This window comes from Anomaloglossus baeobatrachus, chromosome 1 (assembly GCF_048569485.1).
Source record: "Anomaloglossus baeobatrachus isolate aAnoBae1 chromosome 1, aAnoBae1.hap1, whole genome shotgun sequence".
Taxonomy (NCBI): Eukaryota; Metazoa; Chordata; class Amphibia; order Anura; family Aromobatidae; genus Anomaloglossus; species Anomaloglossus baeobatrachus.
The window spans coordinates 703,642,006-703,668,874 of NC_134353.1; the positions used below are offsets into that span (position 1 = coordinate 703,642,006).

At 40.5% G+C, this 26,869-nt stretch overlaps 1 protein-coding gene across 2 annotated transcripts in view; it reads right to left on the bottom strand.

Annotated features, from left to right (window-relative positions):
* Positions 1-1,464: 1,464 nt before the first annotated feature.
* The window catches only part of TBX1 (T-box transcription factor 1), a 71,225-nt gene continuing 45,820 nt past the window's right edge, over positions 1,465-26,869 (bottom strand). For both annotated transcript variants that reach the window (XM_075341772.1, XM_075341771.1), the window contains exons 7-9: positions 17,086-17,153; positions 14,703-14,800; positions 1,465-3,291 (exon numbers count right to left, since the gene is read on the bottom strand). In XM_075341772.1, coding sequence (XP_075197887.1) covers positions 2,912-3,291; positions 14,703-14,800; positions 17,086-17,153 — 546 coding nt within the window. In that variant the 3' untranslated portion in view covers positions 1,465-2,911. The remainder of the gene's footprint in view (positions 3,292-14,702; positions 14,801-17,085; positions 17,154-26,869) is intronic.

Sequence of the window (26,869 nt, forward strand, 5' to 3'; positions counted from 1 at the left end):
TTCTGCCACTTGAAGTTTATGGGCGGGCATTAAAGTCATGTGATCGGGAGTGAGGGGAACTGAACGTGATAGACTGGGAGCCGGCATCTGACAGCTGCAGACGCTGGTAACCAAGGTAAACATCGGGTAACTAAGCAAAGTGCTTTGCTTGGATACCCGATATTTACCTTGGTTACTAGCGTCCGTAGCTGCTAGGAGCCGGGCTGCCTGCTCCCTGCACACGTAACCAAGGTAAACATCGGGTAACTAAGCGAAGCGCTTTGCTTGGTTACCCGATATTTACCTTGGTTACGAGCGTCCGCCACTCTCAGGCGGGGAAGAGAGAGAGGGAGGGGGAGAGAGAGGGGTGATAGGGAGGGGGAGAGAGAGAGAGAGCGAGGGAGGGGGAGAGAGGGAGGGGGAGAGAGAGACTGATCACGCCAGGCTGGTTTCTGGGCATGTTCAGTAGAGCAAGCAGGATCCCGTCTATCAGCATGCCAGCGTTCACATGCGTTTGCGTGCAGTATAGTCAGGATCCAGTGAAAAACAGTATTTGGACGCAGCTCAAAAACGCTACAAGTAGCGTTTTTGAAAAAAGTTAAAAAACTGCAAGTCGCTGGATCCTCACTATAACGCACGCAAACGCATGTGAACACATATTGATGCGAGTCCATTGCAAATGCATTGAAATGAAAACGCATTTGCACTGGATCCGTTTTTGCGTTAAAAAAAAGTTCATGACGCATGTTAAAAAAACGTAGTGTGAAAGCAGTCTAAGTTGTGACCTCCAGAGCGCTCCATGAAACACTGGAGCTGCCGGATAGTCAGTTTTCAGTGCAGACCAACCGAAGTGCCACTGGAAAGGGATGAAGGAGTCGGAAGGTGAGTATTTAGGATTTAAAGCACCAAAACAGTAGTGCAATTAGAAAAAAACCCGCTGTAGTGGTGATAAAATATATCACAGAATTAGCATGTAAAATTATGACTCTGGTTAGAAAGCAGTTTTGCTCAATATCCCCAGTTGAGGTATCCAACCACCTGATTTACTACCAATTGTAAACTGTGCAGATATTGTGTGCAGCCATAACTTGTAAAAAATAATAGGTCGGTGTCTTTTTTTCAGGTGAAACTGTATATCACAATTTGGAGAGAAAAAAAGGCAGTTGTAGTGAAATCTGAAAATATATATATATATATATATATATATATATAATGTAGGCCTGTTGTTTCCAAAACCTAATACTGGTCCTGGAACTACAGTGAAGCAGTGCAGAATAATGCAAATTCTACCCTATGGAAAAAATCTCTCTGAATAGCGGGTTTGACCTGATGGTGAGCAGACTCTGTAAGAACACGGTATATGGACAAATGTACTCTGTGTTTCTGTTATGAGGGAACACACACTTTTTATATCAGCTACACACTGCTACATACATTGCCATATGCTCTGCAAGGCAGCATTTTTATACCTTTTATAAATTACTATTGATCATATACCTACTAATGCTGGTTACCAATAATGTATCCGCTGTACAGAAAGAACACAAGGGTACATTCCAAAAAAAGACAAAAATAACATTTATAGTCAACCATTCATTTCAGTTTAACAGATTGTTTTTTCTACATACATATCTACAAATGTATCTACACTTGTGTTTACAGTGCTTGCAGAAATGAGTTATTAGTTGCACAAGAGCATTTTGTAATGTAGGCATGTCATCATACAGTCTCATCTGGAAAATAAATAAGAGTTGCTTTTTTCTGTTAAATGAAATAAATAAAACTTCATGGGCCCTTACAGTCTGGCCAGTGCAGTAGGAGTTTGCTGGATCGGATTCTGGGTAGATCAGAAGTGGTGGCACAAACTATGATATAGATAAACTGCTGCAGGACGAACTGATGATAAAACACTATTTATAACCTGATAAATAAGTAATGACAGCTCTATCATACTGAAATTAGTAATTGAAAAGGTAAAACTTCAGAAATACACGGCAAATGAATAAAAGTTTAGTTTACACAGCAAACATCTTGTAGTGTCTCATTACATTACACTGGACATCGCTGCTTAATGCATTGCTATACATAAACTGCTTGGATGTGCTGATGGGTAAAGCAGTTTTAGAAAGGCAGTTGATGACCTGTGAAGGAACAAAGGCTACTGCTGGGTTCTGCTATTGGGTCAAGCAGGTTTTATGATGGTGGTTGATGACCTGTGAAGGAACATAGGCTACACAGTAAAAGACTTGCATAGTTGTTGTTTAATTGCACATGATGTGCGTTTAGTTCACAAAATAGTGCAGCCAAAATTTCACTGTCCAAAAGTAAAAAAAAAAAAAAAAAGCAAAGTTATTTTAATACCTCAAGGTTCATCTGCAACTGAGCCTACTATGTTGTACATTTATTTCCAGGTAATACAAGAAAACAGCACAACGAAAAGCATATGGCTTCTATAATGCAAGAATAGTGCACTTGACCCCGCAGAAGTCAATGTACTTTATGAACACGTCTGGATCACTCATTCATGTGAAGCTGTGGGGCCTGACATCGCACTTTCTCCTCCAGTTGCTTTGAGAAAGCTAAACTTGTAGATAGGTCCATTGTATAACTCTCTGTGCTCATCACCCTCTCCTAGCACAGAATCACAGCTAGTTACTGACACATCTCAAGTGCCTTTGTTGGCAGAGCGTGTCCTTTTTAGTGACATAGTGTCATAACAGCCCCAGCAGGATTAGGTGGAAGATCCAGCTTACTTGATGGTTGATGTCACAGTCACAATAAGTCGGCCATAATGACTTTAGGGTGAGAGCAACTTTAATTTCAGCAGTAATGTAATATCCAAAGCATACACTACTGAATAATTAAAATCATGCATAAAACATCCATAGTTTAATAGGTTTAAATAGTTGTTCAATAAGATTATTCACTCCTGTTATCTTGGTCCATATTCATAACTGCTAGGTGCACCAGCCGCAGAATACATATTGGCTGCTGGGTTCATATGATGGTGGTGGTAGCCATGTCCTCTGATACTTGGTATGGGATATGGAGTTGGTCTGGTTTTTGCTCCTAGATAGTGATCATAACTTGTTGGATACTTGTACGGGTGATGATGCAAAGGTTCTGAACCCTGAGAATGGGGGTCCAAACGCAGTTCATGTGGAGGACTGGGTCTGCCAGAAGTAAGAGGAACAAGTCCACCGGGCACAGGAAGTGATGGGCTGAGAACTCTAGACATGAGTTGTTGGTGAGCTGCGTCCCCGTGTAATGGAGTGCCACTGGTATCCCTTTCATAATCTCTCCTGTCTCCATCTGAAATAGAAATGGTTGTTAAATTACACCATCAAGTTCACATATTATTTATGTTTTCTATATATAGTTATTTAATTGTGTTTATCTTTAGATTTAAAAAAAAGTGCATAAACATATTTCACATGCTTTAACATTATCCATGCCATTTTCAGTAATTATAAAACTTAACATACAAAAGTATATTATTTCTTTGCAAAATTTTAAACAGTCTGCTATGGTTATAATTTATGTATTCACTTGTGGAGACTACTTAAAGAGGACCAACCACAAGGATTTTCATATGTAAACTACATATAAACTAAACATACCTTTAGTTGTGAGATCGGATGTATAGTTTCTGAAATACAGGCAAGTAAAGATTGTGAAATGCACTGTTACGTGATTGATAGGTGCTGCAGAATATCTAATAGGTGACTCGGGTTTTGCTAGTTATTCCCTGCCCTGTCTGCCTGCCTGTCAGGGGAAGGAAGGAAAAAGGAAAGATAGAAGGGAGGAAGGACAGGTAGGCAGACAAGGACAGAAATAACTAGCGAAAGCCAACCCACCTATTAGACATTCTGCAGCGCCTATCAATCAAGTAAGGCTGCTTTCACACATCCGGTTGCTGCAATGCGGCACAATCCAGCACTTTGCAGGAAAATCGCAACCGGTTTTTTATGCTGTCGGTTGCGTTTTTTCTGCATAGACTTTAATTAGTGCCGCATTGTGCCGCAAGGCCTTGCATTCCATCCGTTTTTTGCCGCATGCGGCAGATTTAGCCGATGCGGCGGCCGGATGGAATGTTGCCTGGCACGTTTTTTCGTGCGCCAAAAAAAAACGCAGCGCGCCGCATTTAGCTGATGCAGCGCATTTTTCAATGCATGCCTATGGCGGCCGGATGCGGCACGATGCGGCAAAAACCGCATCCGGCCGCCGCATGCGGTTTTTCCCACTGCGCATGCTCAGTAGCATGCCGCAAGCGGCAAAAACCGGACGGGCCGCATGGGAAAAACTTATGGAAAGGATGCGGTGTTTTCACCGCATCCGTTGCATAGGTTTCACAGCCGGATTGAGCCGCAGAGCTAAAGCCGGATGTGTGAAAGCAGCCTAACAGTGTATTTCACAAACTTTACTTATTTCAGAAAGTATACATCCGATCTCACAACTAAAGATATGAATCAGCATGATAGTGCCAGTATAGCACTGTCTGTAGTTTATGTAGGAAAATCCTTGTGCCTGGTCCTCCTTAATATATGGTTTTAACTGATGGAGTGTTGTACCTGTGCTCATCCCCAGAACTGTGTATAATATTGGAGGATATTGTTTTAGCATCACTAATAAGCATCATATACTGTATATGATTACTTAGAGGTTGCACGTTGTGATCTTTTGCTAAATGAAGTTTCTTCTAATCAAAGTCATGTTTGCTTATCAGAAGAAAGGTTTTATCCTGTATGAATCTTTGTTGAAACTCTATGGAGACTACTGAATGAAAACATTTACAAATTATGGTGATAAGATTGAAAATGGTTGTATAATCCACAACATCACAATACTTAAATGCACCTAAATTAATGATTTTCTTCTAGTACACTTTTGCTTTCAGTCACTCCAAATGACATATTACCAGCCTGACAAGTTCATATCTGGCACTGAACAGGGAGACACAAAGCTAAAATAAAAATCATGAAGAATACAAAAAGATTAGAAAGCCATGGAACCCATAGGGTGGAGGGGCGACATGACTAGAGGGAAGGGAAGGAGTGATGGGGTTAATGGAAACAGGAATGGTTTGTTTATAAGGCAGAGTAAAGGGATTGGTGGGTAGGAGGAGTTCCCTGGAGGAAGAGGTGGGACAGTTGAGGGGTGTAAGTAAAGGACTTTGACTTACCCCCTCTCTCTTGACTTCCGGATATGGAACGATCCACGCCCACCCTCCCTTCTGTTTAATGCCGAGGGGAATTTGGTCTGGGTTGTTTCTTTGTCACAGCAGCGGGGGGTAGGTCTGGTCCAGAGGCGGTTGAAGGCAATGGTAACTGGACAGAGAGACACCATCTTGGTATGGTGGCTCCAGGTTCCGGGATGTTGCAGGCACGGGGTTCTGCAAAGTTGGGGGGTTAATCCGTAGGTGATTAATACCTCATCTCTGGGTCGGTGTGTTGCGGCCAGGGATACTGGGGTGAGAAGTGGTTCCTGGACTGGGCCTACTCAGGGTTGTATATTTACTGTATTGGTTACTGTGTTACCTATTGTTATTTGTTGGGGTCGCCCGTTGGACGGCGCCCCCTTGTGTTAGTATGTAAATAATAGGTAATAAAGGCTGCTGTGGCCAATTTTAAACCAAGTCACATGCAGTTCGTGTATTATTTACAGATGGTATTGGTGGGTAACACACATACAGCACGACTGGAGAATCCTTCCTCAATGGTCATGTATGTGTCATTATTGCTGCTTTGTGCTCAGTGGATCAGACCTTCTTTCACCCTGTTAGTAAAATAAACAGAGGCTTTGCAATTGTTCTGAGCAAAAGCTGCTATCAATGCAAGCAAGTCTATCTGAAAAAAAGCTGTGTATTTTCGAGCACTCTGTAATCTAAGTGCAGGGAGGGGAAGAAAAGCAACAGAACCGTTGTGTGGAAAAACCCTCCAATCCTTATCATTGTGCTGAATTGAAAGCTGTGTCCTCCTGACAAGACATTCTTATAGGGATGAAATCTGAAAGAAATGACTGACAAGTATGTGCACGCTTGAAATTTCTTAATGTTGTGTAACCCTAAACAAACACAGACGGCATTTATTTGACCAGACCCAAAGTGTGCTGTCGAGGATGGGCCCCCTTGGTGTCTCTGGAAATGTTTGCTCTGCATAATGGAAAATAAATACATGTAAAATGTACCAGTATGTGACACTATTGAAATCCGCAGTATAAGTAGCAAGAAAAACTCCCACAGTGTGTGTGGTAAAACGCCCTATAAATCTGCCAATCTTTTCCTGCTGTGAGAATCCGGCATCAGGAGGTCAACAAGTGCAAGTTATAGAGAGCTACTGTGAGCGCTGTCATCTCCTGCCAACAGCCTGCTAATTTCTTACAATAAATCAAAAGATCAATTAAAAAAACAAACAAAAAACAGATCAGCAAATCTAATATATAAACCTCAGTGTATGTAAGTTTGTATGTATGTGTGTGTGTGTGTGTGTGTGTGTGTGTGTGTGTGTGTGTGTGTGTGTGAAATTTTGCACAGACACTCCATGTGACTCAGGGAACGTCATAGACTATGTTTTGATGTGAAAATTAAACCCCGCGCTTTACAATTACTCTCCAAACTCTTGCATCCATTAAACTGAATAGAGGTGGGAGCTACAAGCTATTAATAGCAACTGTAAGTGGTTGCTATAGGAACAAAATAAACTGTTAGTAAAAGAAGCTTATGTGTGAGGTAATATGATGTCAGTGGTGAGACGGATAGAGAGAGACAGAAAGAGACAGACAGACAGAGACACAGACAAAGACAGATGGGCAAAGAGGCAGGCGGGAAAAGAGACAGCCCTGGAAAGAGACAGACAGGGAAAGAGAGACAGGGAAAGAGACAGCAATGGAAAGAGACAGACGGGCAAAGAGACAACCGGGCAAAGAGACAGCCGGGCAAAGAGACAGCCAGGCAAAGAGACAGCCGGGCAAAGAGACAGATGGGCAAAGAGACAGATGGGCAAAGAGACAGACCTGGAAAGACACAGCCGGGCAGAGACAGCCGGGCAAAGAGACAGACGGGGAAAGAGACAGACGGGGAAAAGAGACAGACGGGGAAAAGAGACAGCCCTGGAAAGTGACAGCCGGGCAAAGAGACAGCCGGGCAAAGAGACAGCCAGGCAAAGAGACAGCTGGGGAAAGAGACAGACTGGGAAAGAGACAGACAGGGAAAGAGACAGCCCTGGAAAGAGACAGCCCTGGAAAGAGACAGACGGGAAAAGAGACAGACGGGAAAAGAGACAGACGGGAAAAGAGACAGACGGGGAAAGAGACAGACGGGGAAAGAGACAGACCTGGAAAGAGACAGACGGGGAAAGAGACAGACGGGGAAAGAGACAGACAAAGACAGATGGGGAAAGAGACAGACAGGGAAAGAGAGAGACAGACAGACACAGAGATGGAGACAGATAGACTGATACAAATACAGACAGAGAGATAGAAACAGACAGAGACATAGACACAGACAGACAAAGAAAGACACAGACAGAGAGTCAGACAGACAGCGACACACAGACAGAGACTGGGAGAGAGACAGAGAGACAGTTACTATCCCGGGCAACGCCGGGTACTACAGCTAGTTAGTAAATAAATGTGAAAATCTTAATGTTACTGTCGCTATTATTTCATCCTGTCATCAATTATTTATAAATTAATATTCAATTATGGTTGAAAGTGTAGGCATCCTTGAAGTTCCAGAAAATAAAGCATGACTCCCATAATATTTTTAAAATTGCAGGTTTTGCTTATTTCCTTTGTGTGTATTGGAACACAGAAAAAAAACTGAAAAAAGGCAAATTGGGCATCATTTCACACAAAATCCCAAAAATGGACTTGACCAAAATTGTTTGCACTTTTCCAAAATTGTGGGAAAACAACTTTCATTCAAGCATGTGATGCTCCCCATCAACTCACCTGTAGCAAGTGACAGGTGTGGGCAATATGAAAATCACACCTGAAACCAGATAAAAAGGGGAGAAGTTTACTGAATCTTTGCAATGTGAATCTGTGTGAGCGACTGTAAGCATGGAGAACAGAAAAGAAGAGAACTGTCTGAGGATTTGAGAATCAAAATTTCTGAAAAGCATCAACAATCTCAAGGTTACAAGACCATGTCAAGAGATCTGGATGTTCCTTTGTCCATGGTGCGCAACAGAATCAAGAAGTTTATAACTTGTGGCACTGTAGATAATCTCCCTCGACATGGAAGGCAGAAAAAATTGATAAAAAGTTGCAACACAGAATAGTCTGGATGGTGGATATGTAACCATAAGTTCCAAAGAAATTCAAGCTGGCCTGCAGGCTCAGGGTGCATCAGAGTCAGCGCAAACTATTTGTCAACATTTGAATCAAATTAAACACTATTGAAGCAGATCCAGGAGGACCCCACTGCTGACACAGAAGCATAAAAAAGCTAGACTGCAGTTTGCCAAAATGTACGTGAGTAAGCCAAAATCATTCTGGGAAAGCGTTTTATGGATAGATGAGACCAAGAACTTTTTGGTACAGCACGTCATTCTAGTGTTTACCAGAAATGGAATGAATCCTGCAAAGAAAAAAAACACAGTACCTACAGCCAAATATGGTGGAGGTTCAAATATGTTTTGGGGTTGTTTTGCTGCCTCTGGCACTGGGGGCCTTCGCTGTGTGCAAGGCCTCATGGAATATGAAGATTACTAGAGGATTTTGGGTCACAATGTGTAGTGCCTTGTGTCAAATAGCTGAGTTTACGTCCTAGGTCATGGGTCTTCCAGCAGCACAATGTCTCCAAACATATTTCAAGGAGCACCAAGAAATGGATGGAAACAAAGAACTGTAGAGTTCTGAAATGGACAGCAATGAGCCTGGATCTAAATCCTATTGAATACTTGTGGAGCGATATTAAAATTGCTCTTGGGAGAAAGCAACCTTCAAATATGGGAGAACTGGAGCAGTCTGCAAAAGAAAAGTGATCCAAAATTCCTGTTGTGAGGTATAATGGTTATAGGCAACGACTGATTTCAGTTATTTATTCCAAAGGGTGTGCAACCAAATGTTAAGGGTGCCAACAATTTTGTCCGGCCCATTTTTAGAGTTTTGTGTGAAATTGTGTCAAATTTGCCTTTTTTTAACTATTTTTTTGTATTTAATTTGTTTTGTTTCAATACACACAAAGGAACTGAACGTGTATAAGAAAACATGTAATTGGAATAATTTTCCAGGAGAAATACTTCATTTTCTATAACAATTTGAAGGTTGCCAACACTTTTGCCCATGCGTGTAAGACAAGTTTGATTTGTCCCACCAAGGTTATACTGCTGCCCTATTTGACATTGAGCATGCAGAGACTTTAAAGCACATTTGCCTTAGCAAATGAATGCTAGGCATTGTGTCCGGATCGTACTGTAATTAATTTGACCTACAGTTCGGTCTAGAAATATTTGGACAGGGGCAGAATGTTCATGATCTGAGCTCTGCTTGCCACTATTTTTTATTTAAAATGAGACAACTGAGATGTGATTGAAGTCTACTGTAGAATTTCAGGTTTAATTTAAGGGGTTGAAGAAAAATATCCTGTAAAACATTTCGGAATTGCAGCCATTTTTCTACAAACCTCCTTATTTCAGGGGCTTAACAGTAATTAGACAAATTAGCTTTACCATAAATAAAATGTTCAATTTTAATTCTTTCTATAGAAGCCTTTGCAGCAAAGACTGCCTGAAGTCTGGAAGCTATAGACGTCACCAATTGCTGGGTTTCCTCCTTTGTGAAGCTTTGCTAGGCCTTTACTGCAGCTGACTTCAGTTGTTGCTTGCTTGTGGGTCTTTCTGCCTTAACCCCTTCACCCCCGGCCAATTTTCCGTTTTTCAGGGGGGTTTGCACCCCTTCTTTCGAGAGCCGTAACGTTTTTATTTTTCCGTCTATCTTGCCATATGAGGGCTTGTTTTTTCCAGGTTGAGTTGTACTTTTTAAATGAAGCCATAAGTTTTACCATATAGTGTACTTGAAAATGGCAAAAAAATTCCAAGTGCGGAGAAATTTAAAAAAAAGTGTGATTGCATGATTGTTTTTGGGATATTTTATTCACCGTGTACACTATATGGTAAAACTGATGTGCCCATGCCTCAGGTCAGTGCGAGTTTGTAGACACCAAACATGTATAGTTTTACTTTTATCTAAGGGATTCAAAAAAATTCAGAAGCTTGTCCAAAAAAAGTGGCGCACTTTTTGTGCCATTTTCCGCGACCTGTAGCGTTCTCCTTTTTCAGAATCTATGGCTCATTGATGGCTTATTTTTTGCATCTCAAGCTGACGTCTTTAATGGTACAATTTTTGCGCATATGCTACATTTTTATTGCCTGTTATTGCATTTTTACGGAAACCAAAAAACATAATTTTGGCGTTTGGAATTTATTTGCCGCTACACTGTTTACTGATCAGATTAACTGATTTTATATTTTGATAGATCGGGTATTTCTGAATGTAGCAATACCAAATGTGTGTATATTTTTATTTTTTAACCCTTTAATTTTCAATGGAGCAAATGGGGGGTAATTTGAACTTTTAGGTGTTTTTATTTTTTGAATTTTTTTAAAACTTTTTTTTCCTTTTTTTTATTTTACTAGTCCCCCGAAGGGGCTATAAGAATCAGCAGTCTGATCACTTGTTTATTTCTGTTGATCACAGCTACACAGCTGTGACCACCAGAAATACTCACTTCTTACAGGCAGCACTCGGCCGAGTGAAACAGGAAGTGAGTGAGCTACAGGAGTCATCACATGACCCTGTGCTGCCATGGCAAACATGTGCTCACAGTGATCACGTCAAGGCGCTGCCGAGCCGAGTGAGTGAAGATTTACCACGATGAGCATTTAAATCGCCCTGTCAGATTTTGACAGCACGGTTTAAGGGGTTAACAGGTACGGGTGGATTGCGGATCCACCCATGCCTGTGAGGCACACATGTCAGCTGTACAAATCAGCTGACATGTATGCGGATCCCTGATGGCTGCCCGCAGCAGCCGCAGGTGATTACAGCTATATGGTTTAGGACGTAATGTTACGGCTCGTGGTCGTTAAGGGGTTAAAGGAGTATTCCCATCTCCACTATCCTATCCCAATATGTAGTACGTGTAATAATAATATTAGTGTTAAGAATGGTGGGTCGGTGCTTCCACCCAGGAGTGGATAAGGTCCGGTGCTGCATTACTCTGGTTGTAAGCGCAGCCATTATTCTCTTGGCTCCGACAGGGTACATCATCAGCCTTCCCGGGTTACCAGAAAGGGGTCTGTTTGCCCTGGGAGAAGAATGTCCACATGCAGAGGTAATTCGTCCCAATATGAGGGAGTGGCACATAGTAGAGTGGTGGAGATGCAGGACACTGTGTCTCCCACGGGTTTCACTGCCTGGAGAACATGAGACGCTGTGTTGCCCAGTTGCCAGGCAAGACGCTGCTATGTCTGGTTCTAGGCAGTGGTGGGATTGTGTCCGTTCAGCTGTGCAGGATAGCAGTGCATTTCTAGGAGTGATTGGAAGGAATTCAACACCTGATCATTTCCACCAGCATCAGGCGGGCTTTTTCAACTCTTTTCTCAGTACAGGTCAATGCTGTTTATTGCTGTTCCTGTGTGGAAGTGGTAGCGAGTGGTGCTAACAGCATTTGTCTCTTTTAGCTTGAGTTTGGTCATTTTGGTTTGTGGTTCCCTCTTTTTCTCCTTTCCTTTCAGTTTACTACTATCCTTGTACTTTTTTGAGGTCACTTACTTTATTCTCGACTAGGCATCGGCTTAGGCCCGGGAAGGGCTGTGCCTAAGTCACTCTCCCATTACTTGAGCAGGGTGAGGATCATCCCAGCCCTTAAACACTTGCCGGTCTGGGGCAGCTTGTGCAAAGTGCGTCTGTGGCTGCGCCTTTGCTGGTTTGGTACTAGTCTTGTAGTGTCTCTCCTACAGCAAATAACAATTAGCAAATATTTCCAATTAGAAATGTAGTATAGTTCTACTGATTAGCTATGTCACTTAACTCATGTGCAGGGCATACAGTAGTTTAGGTATCCATGGTTACTACTACTCATATAGTGATAGTTGCTAGTGGTTGTAACCATGAAGAATTATACTACATGTTTAATTGGAGATATTTGCTAATATAATTATTATTATTATTATTATTACACCTACTACATATTAGGATAGGAATACCCTTTTAAGTATTGTCTTAACCCCTTCACAACCAATGATGTACTAGTACATCAATGGTCATGTCCCTGCGGTTACCACAGGCTCGGTGGTGAGCCTGATGCAATCCTCACACACGTCTACTGATATAATCAGCAGATTTGTGCAGCTAACAGGCGCAGATGAATCTCCAATCCAATCATGCTTGTTAACCCCTTAGATTGAGCTGTTAAACTCTGTCAGTGGCCCCGTGATGCAATTATGGGGCACCGATGTGTTACCATGTGTTACTATCAAAATACAAAATTAATTATTCTGATTGGTACACGGCGTAGCGAAAAAAAAATTCCAAATGCCAAAATTACGGGTTTTTTTGGTTGCTGCAACATTGCATTAAAATGCTGTAACAGAGGATCAAAACATTGCATCTACATAAAAATGGTATAATTAAAAACGCCAGTTCAAAATGCAAAAAATAAGCCATCATTGAGCCCCAGATCTCGAAAAATGAGAACGCTACGAATCTCAAGAAATGGCGAGAACAGCGCAATTCTTTTTTTGGATAAATATCTGAATTTTTTTTTACCACTTAGATAAAAGTATAAGTATATATGTTTGGTATCTATGAACTCGTACCAGCATGAGACATCATACTGACATGTCAGTCTTACCATATAGTGACAATGATGAATAAAAAAATCCAAACAAACATTGTGGAATTGCTTTCTGGAGGGTGTTCTTCAATTGGATGGATGTTGTGAAGGGGTTTTTCATCACCAAGGAAAGCATTCTATGAATGCTCCCCTCAACTTAAAGCTGACAGTCTGCACTTTAAGTGCATATTTGATAAGATCACTGAATATTTAATCTGTTTTGGTAAACCGCTAAAAGGCCAAAACTTGTGTCACTGTCTATTTGTGGACCTAAGGCCCCATGCTCACTCTGCATTTGTTGCCGTGTTTTTGGGTGCAGTTTGTGGCACAAAACTGTATGCATTCCTTTCCCCATCAAAGTTTATGAGATTTCAGTTTTTCTCTGCATACGTTGATTTCTTTTATGGCTGCAGTTTTTTGATGGCTACAAAACTGCAGCATGTCAATTCTTTCTGCGTTTTTCACCTACTGAATTCAATGAAAAAAACATTATCAAAAACTCATGGAAAACGCATGCGTTTTTGGGCCACATGCTGCAGTTTTTTGGTGAACACAAACCTGCAGCGTGCTGACATACACATACTGTATGGCCGGCGTCACATTTGCGATTGTAAAATTGGTCGGATTCTCATGCCTTAAGCGGGCTTTACACACTGCGACATCGCTAATGCAAAGTCGTTGGGGTCACGGATTTTGTGATGCACATCCGGCCGCATTAGCGATGCCGTTGCGTGTGACACCGATAAGCGATTTTGCATCGTTGCAAAACAGTGCAAAATCGCTAATCGGCGACACGGGGGTCCATTCTCAATTATCGTTACTTCAGCAGTAACGAGGTTGTTCGTCGTTCCTGCGGCAGCACACATCGCTGCGTGTGACGCCGCAGGAGCGAGGAAGCTCTCCCTACCTGCCTCCTGGCCGCTATGCGGAAGGAAGGAGGTGGGCGGAATGTTACGTCCCGCTCATCTCCGCCCCTCCGCTGCGATTGGGCGGCGGTTCAGTGACGTTTCAGTGACGTCGCTGTGACACCGCACGGACCGCCCCCTTAGAAAGGAGGCGGTTCGCCGGTCACAGCGACGTCGCCGGACAGGTAAGTATGTGTGACGGCTCTGGGCGATGTTGTGCGGCACGGGCAGCGATATGCCCGTGTCGCGCAACAGATGGGGGCGGATACCCACACTAGCGATATCGGGACCGATATCGCAGTGTGTAAAGTAGCCTTTAGAGTAGGACGAGCTCTGTCCGAGTGTTGATCCATGTGCAATGCAATTGCAATGCGAGTCTGTGATTTTTCTCATGTTAGTAGTCCGTGAGCAATCCGTATTCAATCCATATGTGATCCGGTTTTTTCTCAGCAGCTATTAGTCATTACAGTCATGTACAGGAGCATTTACAGTGTTCTTTGCTACATGATAGAATTATATTTAGAAAAACGGATGTCACTAGGATGGTCCGTGTGCCATCCGTGTGACATCCGTTTTTTTTCTCGCACCCATAGACTTTCATTGGAGAGAGTCGCACGAGAAACTCTAGAAATCACAGCATCCTGCAATTTTTTCCTCAGTCCGATTTGAGCTGAGGAAAAAATAGCAAATGGGAGCTGCCTCATTGATTAACATTGGTCCAAGTGCAATGCGAGATTTTCTCATATTGCACTCGTGTGAGTCAATCGCAAGTGTGACACCGGCCTATGCACAAAAGACCCTGGATGTCATATGAGTGCCTTGGAAACTGAACTGCCCAGCATGCAGCTGCAACAGGGAGGCAGAGTATTGCCTTGAGGAACACTTTCAAATTTGTTCAACTCATTCTAAAACTATCTTATAAAAGTGTTCTGTATATCAAACATGTTTATAATTTCCAATGCTGCAATCTTACTGACCTTTGTCACTTCCATTCTGTGGAGGTGATGAAACAGGATTCCTGGACCTTGCAAAAGCACTCATGAGTGGGAGAGATCCTGGTCTATGATTCCGAGGCCTGCAAGGTCACAGATATATGTTATTTCCAAACACTTCTAATCATACATTTCTATAATCTCTCTTAATAATGTCTGAAATTCTGTGCCAACATATGTAAATTTCACTCCACAACACAGGATTTTATAAAAATAACTCCTTTGTAAGTTATCCAAGATATTTAAAAAAAAATATTTCATATGAGGTGAAACAGTATTTTTTTTGTACACTCCTTCATTACTTAGTCGTAAATATACACTCTTCAACTTTGAAATTCCAAAACATGAAGGAAAAGTTGTGGTATTATGGAAATTACAGGATCTATAGGCATGTTAATGATATGCAAATGATGAAAAAACATGGAAAACACTTTTTCCAAAACATCCCAATTTAGTCAGTATTGAGTGTGAGTATCACATGCAGTAATACACGCACTTGGATGCTTTAGCATGCAATAAATGAGGTAATGATTGTCTGAGGAATGGATGTCTGCCACGCTGAATGCAGTTGGGAATGTAAATAATCAAGATCCACTTCTGGCAGCTTCCTTTGCAATTTCTGATCAATGAAATTCCAGTTGAGATTGATGGAGGACAAGTCCAGAGATGCTTCAGGCCATGGTGTCACATTTAGGTCACACAAACTGCTCACGTAGCACAAGCAACTTGTGTCATGTTGAAATACGGCTCCTGGGTCACTTAGAAATGGACGTTACTACTGGTTCCACTGTGTCTGGCGGACACAGACAGAAGAGGGCCCCTATGCAAGAACAATATATGAGCCCTTTGTAGTTTAAGAATTTTTCATAATGCACAATCTCACTTACTTTGGAGGTAGAAATGGGCCCCCTTACCTCTTGGGCCCTTGTGCAGCTGCCCTGATTGCACCAGTGATATATCCAACCCTGACTGGTTCCCATGGTGTACTGCAATGAAAATATGACAACATATACCAAGACTAAGATGTCAAGCAGTGTCTACGCAACCCATCAGAATATGGAAACGACACTGAAGTACAAGCCAGACATCCAGATACAGATGTTTTTAGACCTCATACTATTAATCTCACTGGATATCAGGATGCAGAACAGGACAGCAATTGAGAAAGGAGTCATATCCTCTTAAACAATAAGTCCTGCTTTTGGACACAAAGGCAGTTGGAGATTGGTCTCGAGACCACATGGGTAATACCATGAAAAGGCTTTCTCAAGGTAACATCACAATGGTCCCACTCCCAGGATTACTTAGTTGGGTGACACACTGGAGTACACAGATAGAAAAGGGCCCCTGTGCAAGAACAATATATGGGCCATTTGTAGACCAATAGCTCATCAAAATGCACAATTTCACCTGTTTGGGAGGTGGAAATGGGCCTCCTTACATCCTGTTCCCCTGTGCGGCTATATACGTTGCACAAACGGGCGGCACGGTGGCTCAGTGGCTAGCACTGCAGTCTTGCAGCGCTGGGGTCCTGGGTTCAAATCCCACCAAGGACACCATCTGCAAGGAGTTTGTATGTTCTCCCCGTGTTTGCGTGGGTTTCCTCCGGGTACTCCGGTTTCCTCCCACATTCCAAAGACATACAGATAGGGACTCTAGATTGTGAGCCCCAATGGGGACAGTGTTGCCAATGTATGTAAAGTGCTATGGAATTAATAGCGCTATATAAATGAATAAAATTATTATTATTATTATTATTATGATATGTTCACCCCTGGGGTGGCATAATGTACAGTAGCCAGACCCCTCTAGTTCTTATTTCTTGATTTCTTAAATCTTGATGATTTGTCCAAGTGTATTCAGCGTGGTAGAACATCCTCAGACAACCATTAATAATCTCAATGGTAGCATGTTAAGGCGGTATCATTTTTTTGTCATTTGCATATCAGTAACATGTATTAATCCAACAATTTTCACAATTGCACAACTTTTCGCTACATTACCTGCTGTATTTATAAATTACACATCAGCTATATTTGTAATAATCTTTTCCTCGGGGAGCCTCTTACCCTAACCGAACCACTGTGTAGTGAATTTGTAAAGTCCTTGTGTAAACACATTGAACTGAGGCCTGGAACAAGTAGGCACTTGTCTATGAAAATATGATGCAAGTGACTGTTTAGTAAAGATCTGCTTGTAGCAGGTAACCTAGTTTATAAAACAGCACTTATATGAGAATGTCAGTTACCATGAATCTAATGAACTGTACTGTATTCATACAATTATAAAAGATGGAGTTTTGCCTGTAGGATAACTACATGTAAATTCTTCTACAGTAATGTGTTTGCCATAATGCTATTTTACTTACCAATCCTCCGGGTCACAGTCTCTGAAGCCCTTGGCAAACGGATTACTAGCGATTTTAAGTTGTGTTATCTGAAAAAAAAAATTAAAAAATTGTCCCTAAGGTGCTAACCAAACATAAATCAATTGTAGTACAAATGTGAAAATAATGGAATTTTGGCGGAAATTGTGAAAATTTCAGAATTTTCAAACTTTCATTTTTTTATATCCTTAACCCTTAACCATCAATACAATTTAAATGTGACCTGAGATATAAGAGAATAGCTCACCCACAGTTTAAAATGCAGCTGTTGTCAGCTGTACTCTATGGCTGACACCCTGTTGCATCAGTCATGATCGGTGTTGGCAATGACCATGGCCATTTAACCCACTAGATGCTGCTATCAAATGTGACTAATGCATCTAGATGGTTAACAGAGTGTATGGGCTCCTCTTTAACCCCATCGGCATCCTGATATTATGATTGTGTGGTCCTGATGGTTGTCAAAGAAATTCATGACCAAATAACGGGCCTTAGAGACTGCCGGCTATAGGGGCCAGTTCAAATGTTAGCAATATATCGGTGGTAAAAAATACCATTTTTCTTTGATGTCATACCACTTTGCATTAATTCCTGAAAAGCAGCTGAAGGGTTAATAACTACCTAACAGCAGTTCTGAATATGTTGAGGGGTCCCTCATAGTCACTTCAAACCTGAATAGGTCCCTAAAATGATAAGTTTTGTAAATTTCCTTGAAGAAATGAAGAATTTCTGCTACAATTTTAAATTGTCTAACATCCCAGCAAAATAAAGGAACATTTTACAGACGATGCTGATGTAAGGCTGACATGGGGTAAATGATATTTATTAACTGTTTTGTGTGGTAGGAATATCTGGATAAGGGTTTGCTCACATCTGCGTATCTAAAATAGCTGAGATTCTCATCCAGAAAAGTTGGTGAGTTTCAGGCGAAGGTCATACATTTTTTTTTTCTCGCCTAGCATCCATATGACATGAGAGTGCTATGCCAGTTTGTGCGTTTTTTCCTCGCCTAGCATCCATATGCAACATAGAGTTATTATAGTATGTAAAAACCGATGTTAAAAATGCATTGCATACAGATGCATACAGAAACATTCCATAGCTATAACCATATAAATAGAGATGAACGAGCCCAAAGTTCAGTGTTTGTATCAAACTCAGACTTTCCAAAAAAAAACCAAAAACAGAGGTCAGGTTAGGGGTTCGGGTGATTTATGTATGCAAACTACTCAAGCACACATTGCTGTGCTCGGGTATGCTCTGTGCTCGGGTATGCTCTGTGCTCAGCCCAGTGTGAGCCGCCTGCAGTGTTTGAACGGCTCTCACTGGGGGTAACAACAGCGTGATCGGATGTAGTGTGCACAAAACAAAAAAATGGAAAAACCCCATCCACCCACCTCCGAAAGTGATCCATTTATTTTCACAATGGATATTAGGAGAAAACAGACCTTATAATTTGTAAGGCAACAACATGATAATACCTTATATGTGGTCAAAAACTGCTGTTTGGGTACATGGCAGGGTTCAGAAAGGTGAGAGCACTATTTGATTTTTGGAGAGTAAATTAATGAGGCAGATGGAGACACTTAGGACTCCGTTTGGTGTCTGTTCTGATGGTATCCATCGTTTTAGGTGTGCACACAGGATTGTGGTTATCCACACTTGTACGCTAAAAAGACACCTAAAATGTTGGGGCACCGCCGGAATAGGAACCAGGCAGAGCCCAAAGTTGCTCCCATCTGCCTCATTATAGTGAGTGGTTCCATCAGGGTTGAGTCTGATTCATGGTTTTTGGGGTTTACAAGGAAACCCTGATGTGAGCACTCAGGGGAGAGCGCAGGATGTGAACTGAACCATATTTCGATTTTTGAGACGTAGAATGATCAAATAGACAGCAGTACAGGAATAGTGATTTTTATTTTTGCGCTGTGCGGTATTAGTGACGGCTTATTCTGCTGGTCGGTGAGATTACAGTAATACTAAATTTCTATGGGGTTTTCTTGTGTTTTGCTGATATCACAGAGTAAAAATGCTTTTTTATAATAAATAGTTTTTTCTCTTGCCATGTTATGAGAGTTGTAACTTTCTTATCTTTTTACAAACAGAGTTGTACAAGGGCTTATTTTTTGCACGACATGTTGAAGATTTTTTTTTTTGCACCTTTTTTGAATATAGAATATTTTTAATTGCTTTTTATTCAGATTTTTGACACACAGAATGAACTAAAAAAAACAGCAATTCAGTTAATGTTTTTATTTAAAAAAAAATTAGCGGTTCACCATGTGGTAAAAGTGATAAGATCAATTTATTCTTGGAGTTAGTATGTTACCAGATTGCTACTAATAGACACTAAAAACAATATTTTACAAAATATTTATTTGTATCGCCATATTCTGAGATATTTTTTATCGAATGAGCCATATTAGGGCTTGATTTTTTTCACGGACCCATAGACTTGCAATGGTGAGAACCTGATACGAGACTCAGATCAAAATGGCACGTCTCTGTGATTTTGTGTTGACCACTCAGTCCACAAAAATACACTCCCATATGAACAACTCCATATACTATATGAAATATGAGTTTTATCCTTGAAAAACACAGTTAGACTTGTGCGAGAAAAACTGACATCTGAATGAGACCCTAGTTAATAGGGCAATGCACACAGCCATATGTTTTAACAGCTGCATTTCCATACGGTCTGCATATCTGAATTTATAACATATTGCATTGAATGTCCTTTTACAAAAAAGATGTTTTACATTTGTCTGACACCTGAATTACTGATCACTATTTGTACTTTTAACATGAGAAAGATCTGAAAATACAAGAGAATCTGAGCTTTTTCACATTGGAGCTTTTGCTCTTGGTGAAAATTGTAGCAAAAAAACAATCGACTTTTCCAAATCTTTCTATAATATAATATAATATAAAAAACATTTGAGCTGCATAGACAAGGATATAAGTTACATATAAACTACATTACCTATATTAAATTCATCTATAACTAAATAGAACTATTAAATGTAAATATTTTAATCTCTAATCACCATAATTTCAACCTTGTGCTCTAAATACATGTGCACATATTATTACAAGTTATATTATTATATACTAGCTGTACTACTCGGCTTCACCCGGGTTAATAACTGTTGTTAACAAAATAGAATGTATTAACAAAAATGTATTCTGCACACAAACACCACAAAACAAATAGATAGAAATGTAATTATAATGTCTGTCTCCCCCTCTGTATATATCTTTCTGTCTCTCTATCTCTTTGTCTGTCTGTCTCTTTCCCTGTCTGTCTCTGTCTCTTTTTCCGTCTGTCTCAATCTCTTTCCCTGTCTGTCTATCTATCTCTGTCACTTTCCCTGTCTGTCTCTTTCCCTGTCTGTCACTTTCCCTCTCTTTCTCTGTCTGTCTCTTTCTCTGTCTGTCTCTTTCCCTGTGTCTCTTTCCCTGTGTCTCTTTCCCTGTGTCTCTTTCCCTGTGTCTCTTTCCCTGTGTCTGTCTCTTTACCTGTCTTTGTCTGTCTCTTACCTTGTCTGTCTCTTTCCCTCTCTTTCCCTGTTTCCCTGTGTCTGTCTCTGTCTCTTTGTCTGTGTCTATCTCTTTACCTGTCTCTCTCTTTCCCTCTCTTTACCTGTCTGTCTCTTTACCTGTCAGTCTGTCTCTTTGTCTGTGTCTGTCTCTCTGTTTCTCTCCCATTCTCTGTCTGTCTCCCCCTCTGTATATATCTCTCTGTCTCTCTCTCTATCTCTTTGTCTGTCTCTTTCCCTGTCTGTCTCTGTCTCTTTCTCCATCTGTCTCTGTCTCTTTCTCCGTCTGTCTCAGTCTCTTTCTCCGTCTGTCTGTCTCTTTCCCTGTCTGTCTATCTATCTCTTTCCCTGTCTGTCTATATATCTCTGTCACTTTCCCTGTCTGTCTCTTTCCCTCTCTTTCCCTGTCTGTTTCTTTCCCTGTCTGTCTCTTTCCCTGTCTGTCTGTTTCTTTGTCTGTGTCTGTCTCTTTGTGTCTGTCTCTTACCCTGTCTATGTCTGTTTCTTACCCTGTCTGTGTCTGCCTCTTTCCCTGTCTGTGTCTGTCTCTTTCCCTGGCTGCATTGTGACACGCCAACATTCCATATAAGGGCATGGCTGCGCATTCTTCTGAAGTTTTGGCTGCACTGTAGCTCCCAGCTCCATTTGCTTTAATGGAGGCAGGTTTTTTGGTGAATAACTGTAAAGAGCGGGGTTAAAATTTCCCCTCAAAACATAGCCTATGACGCTCTCGGGGTCCTGAAGTGTGAGTGTGCAAAATTTTGTGGCTGTAGCTGCGACGGTGCAGATGCACACACACACACACACACACACACACACACACACACACACACACACATACACACATTCAGCTTTATATATTAGATTATTCCGGCAAATTAGTCCAGCATCTGACTTCATAGAGTTCATTAAAATGCTTCATTTTGATAACAAGAATGTCTAATAAGCAACACATGTTCATTAATTTAGTTCATATTAACTTTCTAGGGATGTGTAATATTGAAGAAATAAAGCAATGTATGAGATTCTTTTTCTACATTGTCTAGGCAGATATACAGTATATATATATATATATTTATTTCTAACCAAATTGCTAGATAGAGAAGCCATCTACAGAGGTGAAACTTTTCTACATACATACAACAGATGTATAGGTCTAATAGTTAAAGAAGCAACAACCAACTATTGTGTTCTGTAAATTAACATATGATTCTTCTCCACTGACTTGAAGACTAACTGTAATTTTAATTTTCATTTTATGAATCAATAGTACACATGAAAATAAGAAGGTTTGTAATATATCTTATCAGATAAATCTGCTTCTTTCTCTGCCAGAATTGATCAGTAATTATCAAAATTCTCAATTCTGAGGGGAAATCTGTATTCAGTGAAGACTTTCCCATTACTGAGATAGGAGATGGAAGCTGTTACTGATGAGATTCTATGTACAGTCCTTGAAATTGTTCCAGAAAATGAAATATTTCTCTAAGAAAATTATTGCAATGACACATTTTGTCACATGTTTATTTCCTTTGTGTGTTTTAGAGCTTTTTTATGTTTCTGTGTAACTAGTGGGGTCCTCCAGGGTCTCCTGCTATAGCAATTACTTTCTTTCAAATGTCGATGGATAGTTTGAGCTGACACTGATACACCCTACAGGACAGCTTGAATTTCTTTGGAGCTTGATTGGGGTTGCTTATCCACCATCTAGACTATCCTGTGTTGCCACCTTTCATAACTTTTTCTCTGCTGTCCATCTCCAGGGAGATTAGCTACAGGGCCATGGGTTGTACTTCTTGATTAGGTTGCACACCATGGACAAAGGAACATCAAAATCTTTTGCAATGGATTTGTAACTTTCAAATATTTTTCAACAATTTTGGTTCTGAAGTCCTCAGACAGTCCTCTTCTCTTTCTGTTCTCCATGCTTAGTGTGGTACACACAGACACACAATGAAAAAATAAAATCAATTTCTCCCCTTTTTATCTGGTTTCCGGTATTATTTTCATATTGCCCACACCTGTTACTTGCCAAAGTTTGAATGAGCTTCCCATGCTTGAAACAAAGTTGTTTACTTACAGTTTTGTGAAGGTGCCAACAATTTTGTCAGCCCATTTTTGTGGGTTTATGTGAAATTATGTCTAATTTGTCTTTTTTCTCTTTGTTTTTTTATTTGTTGTTCCAATAGATACAAAGAAAATAAACATATGTATAACAAAACATGTGTAAAGAATCTCATCAGTAAAGACTGCCATCTATCTCAGAAATGAGAAAGTCTTCACTGAATACAGATTTTACCTCAGAATTGAGAATTTTAATAATGACTGATCAAATCTGGCAGAGAAAGAAGCAGATTTGTGTGATAACATATTATGTACTATTGATGTATAAAATAATAAAATGTAAATGACAGTTACGTTGTAAAGCCATCCTATTCCCTAGGAGGCTGTGTAGCATGCACTTGTAAGAATATGGCACATTACAGTGATGGGTCACCAGCAGAGCAGCTAAGACGGATCACTGGCTAAATCACAAGGGTATTTATTTTATTCATCTGAGACAAGGCAGGGCATTCTCTATATTTAAGTAAATCCGTGGATAAAGTATGTGATTGTGAGTTTCCGGAATAGGTTGAAAAACAAACTTTAAGCCTTGTCTGTGACAGTTTCAGACTTAGAGGTCAAAGTGATAGAAACCAGGAGAGAGGCATTGAGAGGGGGAAAGAGAGACAGAGCAGCTGTCCCGGGTCATCAGGAAAATGCCAAGCTCATAAGAGCACTGGGACTACTGCTTCCTTCTCCCTTTGTCAGTCACATGTGATGATCTACATGCACTGCATGGCCTGCTGCACCCATAATATGACACCATGTACCACATGGCCCTCTGTACCATACTAATACACTGTGGACAGCAAGACCTGATATACATATAACACTCTGTCCAGGGGCTGGTGTACAGTACCCATAGTGATACACTATGCACTGCATTGTGTTCTGTACCTATTACAATGCACAGTGCACTGCATGGCTAATTGTACCCATAATAAATAAGAGTGTGTGCTCCATTGCCCTCTGTACACTGCACGGCAAGGCCTGATATACTTATAACAATACTGTGCACTGCTATGCTGTACAATAATTATACTAGACTTTGTACTACATGGCCCTCTTTACCATAATAATACACTGCGTATGGCAAGACATGATATACGTATCATAACATTCAGTCCAGTGGACAGACCCACAATAATGCACCATGCACTGTGTTGTGTTCTATAACCATAATAATACACTACGTACTGCATGGCGTATTGTACTGTAATTATACACTGTACAACATGACCCTCTTTACCAAAATAATACACTGTGCACGGCATTGCCTGTGCACTAAATGATCTGCAATATCCATAATAATGCATAAGTGCACTCCATTGTCTGATGTATGAATAGTACTGCAGTGTGCACTACATAATCTGTAGTACCTATAACACAAAGTGCACGCCAAGGTCTGCTGAACTCATAGTAATAAACTGAGAGCTATATAACTGGCTGTACCTAAATAATACCATATACTTCATGGCTTACTGTACCCATAATAATACATTGTGCCTTACATTGTCTGCTATACCCATGATAATACTCTGTGTACTGCATGGCCGACAGTACTATTATAACACACTACGCACTACATGGTTTGCTGTATTATAATGATACATTATGCACTACATGCCATGAGGTACCAAAATAATAAACTTTACACTACATGGCCTACTGTACGAATAATAACACAATGTGGCAACATGGTTTGCTTTATCATAATGTTATGCTGTGCACAGTGTTTATGCTATACCTATAACACTGAATGCACTGCATGGCGTGCTATACCTATAACACTGACTGCACTGCATGGCGTGCTATACCTATAACACTGACTGCACTGCATGGTCTGCTATACCTATAACACTGACTGCACTGCATGGCCTTGTATACCTATAACCAGGGCTGTGGAGTCGGAGTCGGAGTCGGAGCTCATTTTGGTGGAGTCGGTATAAAATGCACCGACTCCGACTCCTAAAATATATAATAAATTGGGGACAGGAGTGCAATGCAGAATGTGCTGAATATTTTACTAAATAATAACATTTAGTATAATGCTTATATTTAAGTGAAAAATTTATTGTAGTACAATGTGAACATCAGACATTTAATAATTTTTATGATACAATAATCAATATATTTGGATAGAACATAAAATATACGTATTAGAATACAACTCTAGAACACAAAAAACGAATAAATTGTAAATATTTAATACAATATATGTATATATATATATATATATATATATATATATATATATATATATATATATATACACACACGCACAAGATAAATACACACACAAGATAGATATATGTAATCTACTGTATATTACATAGTGTATTACATATTTACAATTTATTACAGTTTTTTGTGTTCTAAAGTTGTATCCAATAAATATATTTTATGTTCTATCCAAATATATTGATTATTGTATCATAAAAATTATTAAATTTCTGATGTTCACATACACATATTCATGTACTACAATTCATTTTTCACCTAACTATAAGCAATATATGTAGGAGTCGGAGTCGGAGCAGGAGAAATTGAGGAGTCGGAGTCGAAGGTTTGGTTTACCGACTCCACAGCCCTGTCAGTACTATTATAACACACTGCGCACTACATGGTTTGCTGTATTATAATGATACATTATGCACTACATGCCATGAGGTACCAAAATAATAAACTTTACACTACATGGCCTACTGTACGAATAATAACACAATGTGGCAACATGGTTTGCTTTATCATAATGTTATGCTGTGCACAGTGTTCATGCTATACCTATAACACTGAATGCACTGCATGGCGTGCTATACCTATAACACTGACTGCACTGCATGGCCTGCTATACCTATAACACTGACTGCACTGCATGGCCTGCTATACCTATAACACTGACTTCATTGCATGTCCTCTTGTACCTATTAGGCTATGTGCGCACGTTGCTTTTTACCTGCTTTTTACCTGCTTTTTTGCTGCTTTTTCAACTGCAGCGTTTAATGCCAAAATGGTTGTGTTCTGCTTTTCAAGCAAAGTCTATGGGAATTTGGGTTTCTTGTCCGCACTATGCAGTTCAAACTGCAGCCTTTTTGTTGCAGAACTTTGGTCAAAAACTCAGCTTTGCAGTGCAAAACCCAAATGGCAAAAACAATTGACATGTCAGTTGTTTTTGCCATTTGGGTTTTGCACTGCAAAGCTGAGTTTTTGACCAAAGTTCTGCAACAAAAAGGCAGCATTTTGAACTGCATAGTGCGGACAAGAAACCCAAATTCCCATAGACTTTGCTTGAAAAGCAGAACACAACCATTTTGGCATTAAACGCTGCAGTTGAAAAAGCAGCAAAAAAGCAGGTAAAAAGCAACGTGCGGACATAGCCTAACACTGAATTCACTGCACTGCTTGCTATGCCTATAACACTGACCTCACTGAATGGCCTGCTATACCTATAATACTGAGTGCACTTCATGGCCAGCTATACCAATAACACTGACTTCACTGCATTGCCTGCTATACCTGTAACACTGACTGCATTGCATGGCCTGCTGTACCTGTAGAATACAATGCACTGCATGATCTGCTATACCTATAACACTTACTGCACTGCATAGCCTGCTCTACCTCTACAATGAACTGCATTGCATGCTGTACCTATAACACACGACGCACTGGATGATCTGCTATACTTATAAAAATACACTGCGTACTGAAGGATTTGCTGTGCCTGAATAATACAGTGTACATCATGGCTTACTGTATCCATAATAATCTCTGTGCCCTAAATTGTTTGCTGTATTCATAATAACACATTACTTTACATGGTCTGCTTTACCCATAATAACACAGAGTGAACTGCACAGACAGAGTGCACTACATGGCCTGTTGTACCTTAAAGAGAGACTGTCACGTTGTACCTTTAGTCCTATCTATAACAGATTTCTGCACCAAATTTGCATCTCCTGGCAGAAAACCGCACCAAAATGGCGTCAAAGCTGTTTTTGTGCAGTTTTTTTTTGCCAGGAGGTGCAGATTCGGTGCAGGAATATGGTGTATAAATTTCAGCACCAAATCTGCATGTTTTGGAAAAAATAACGCGATTTTTTGCCAAGAGATGCAGGTGT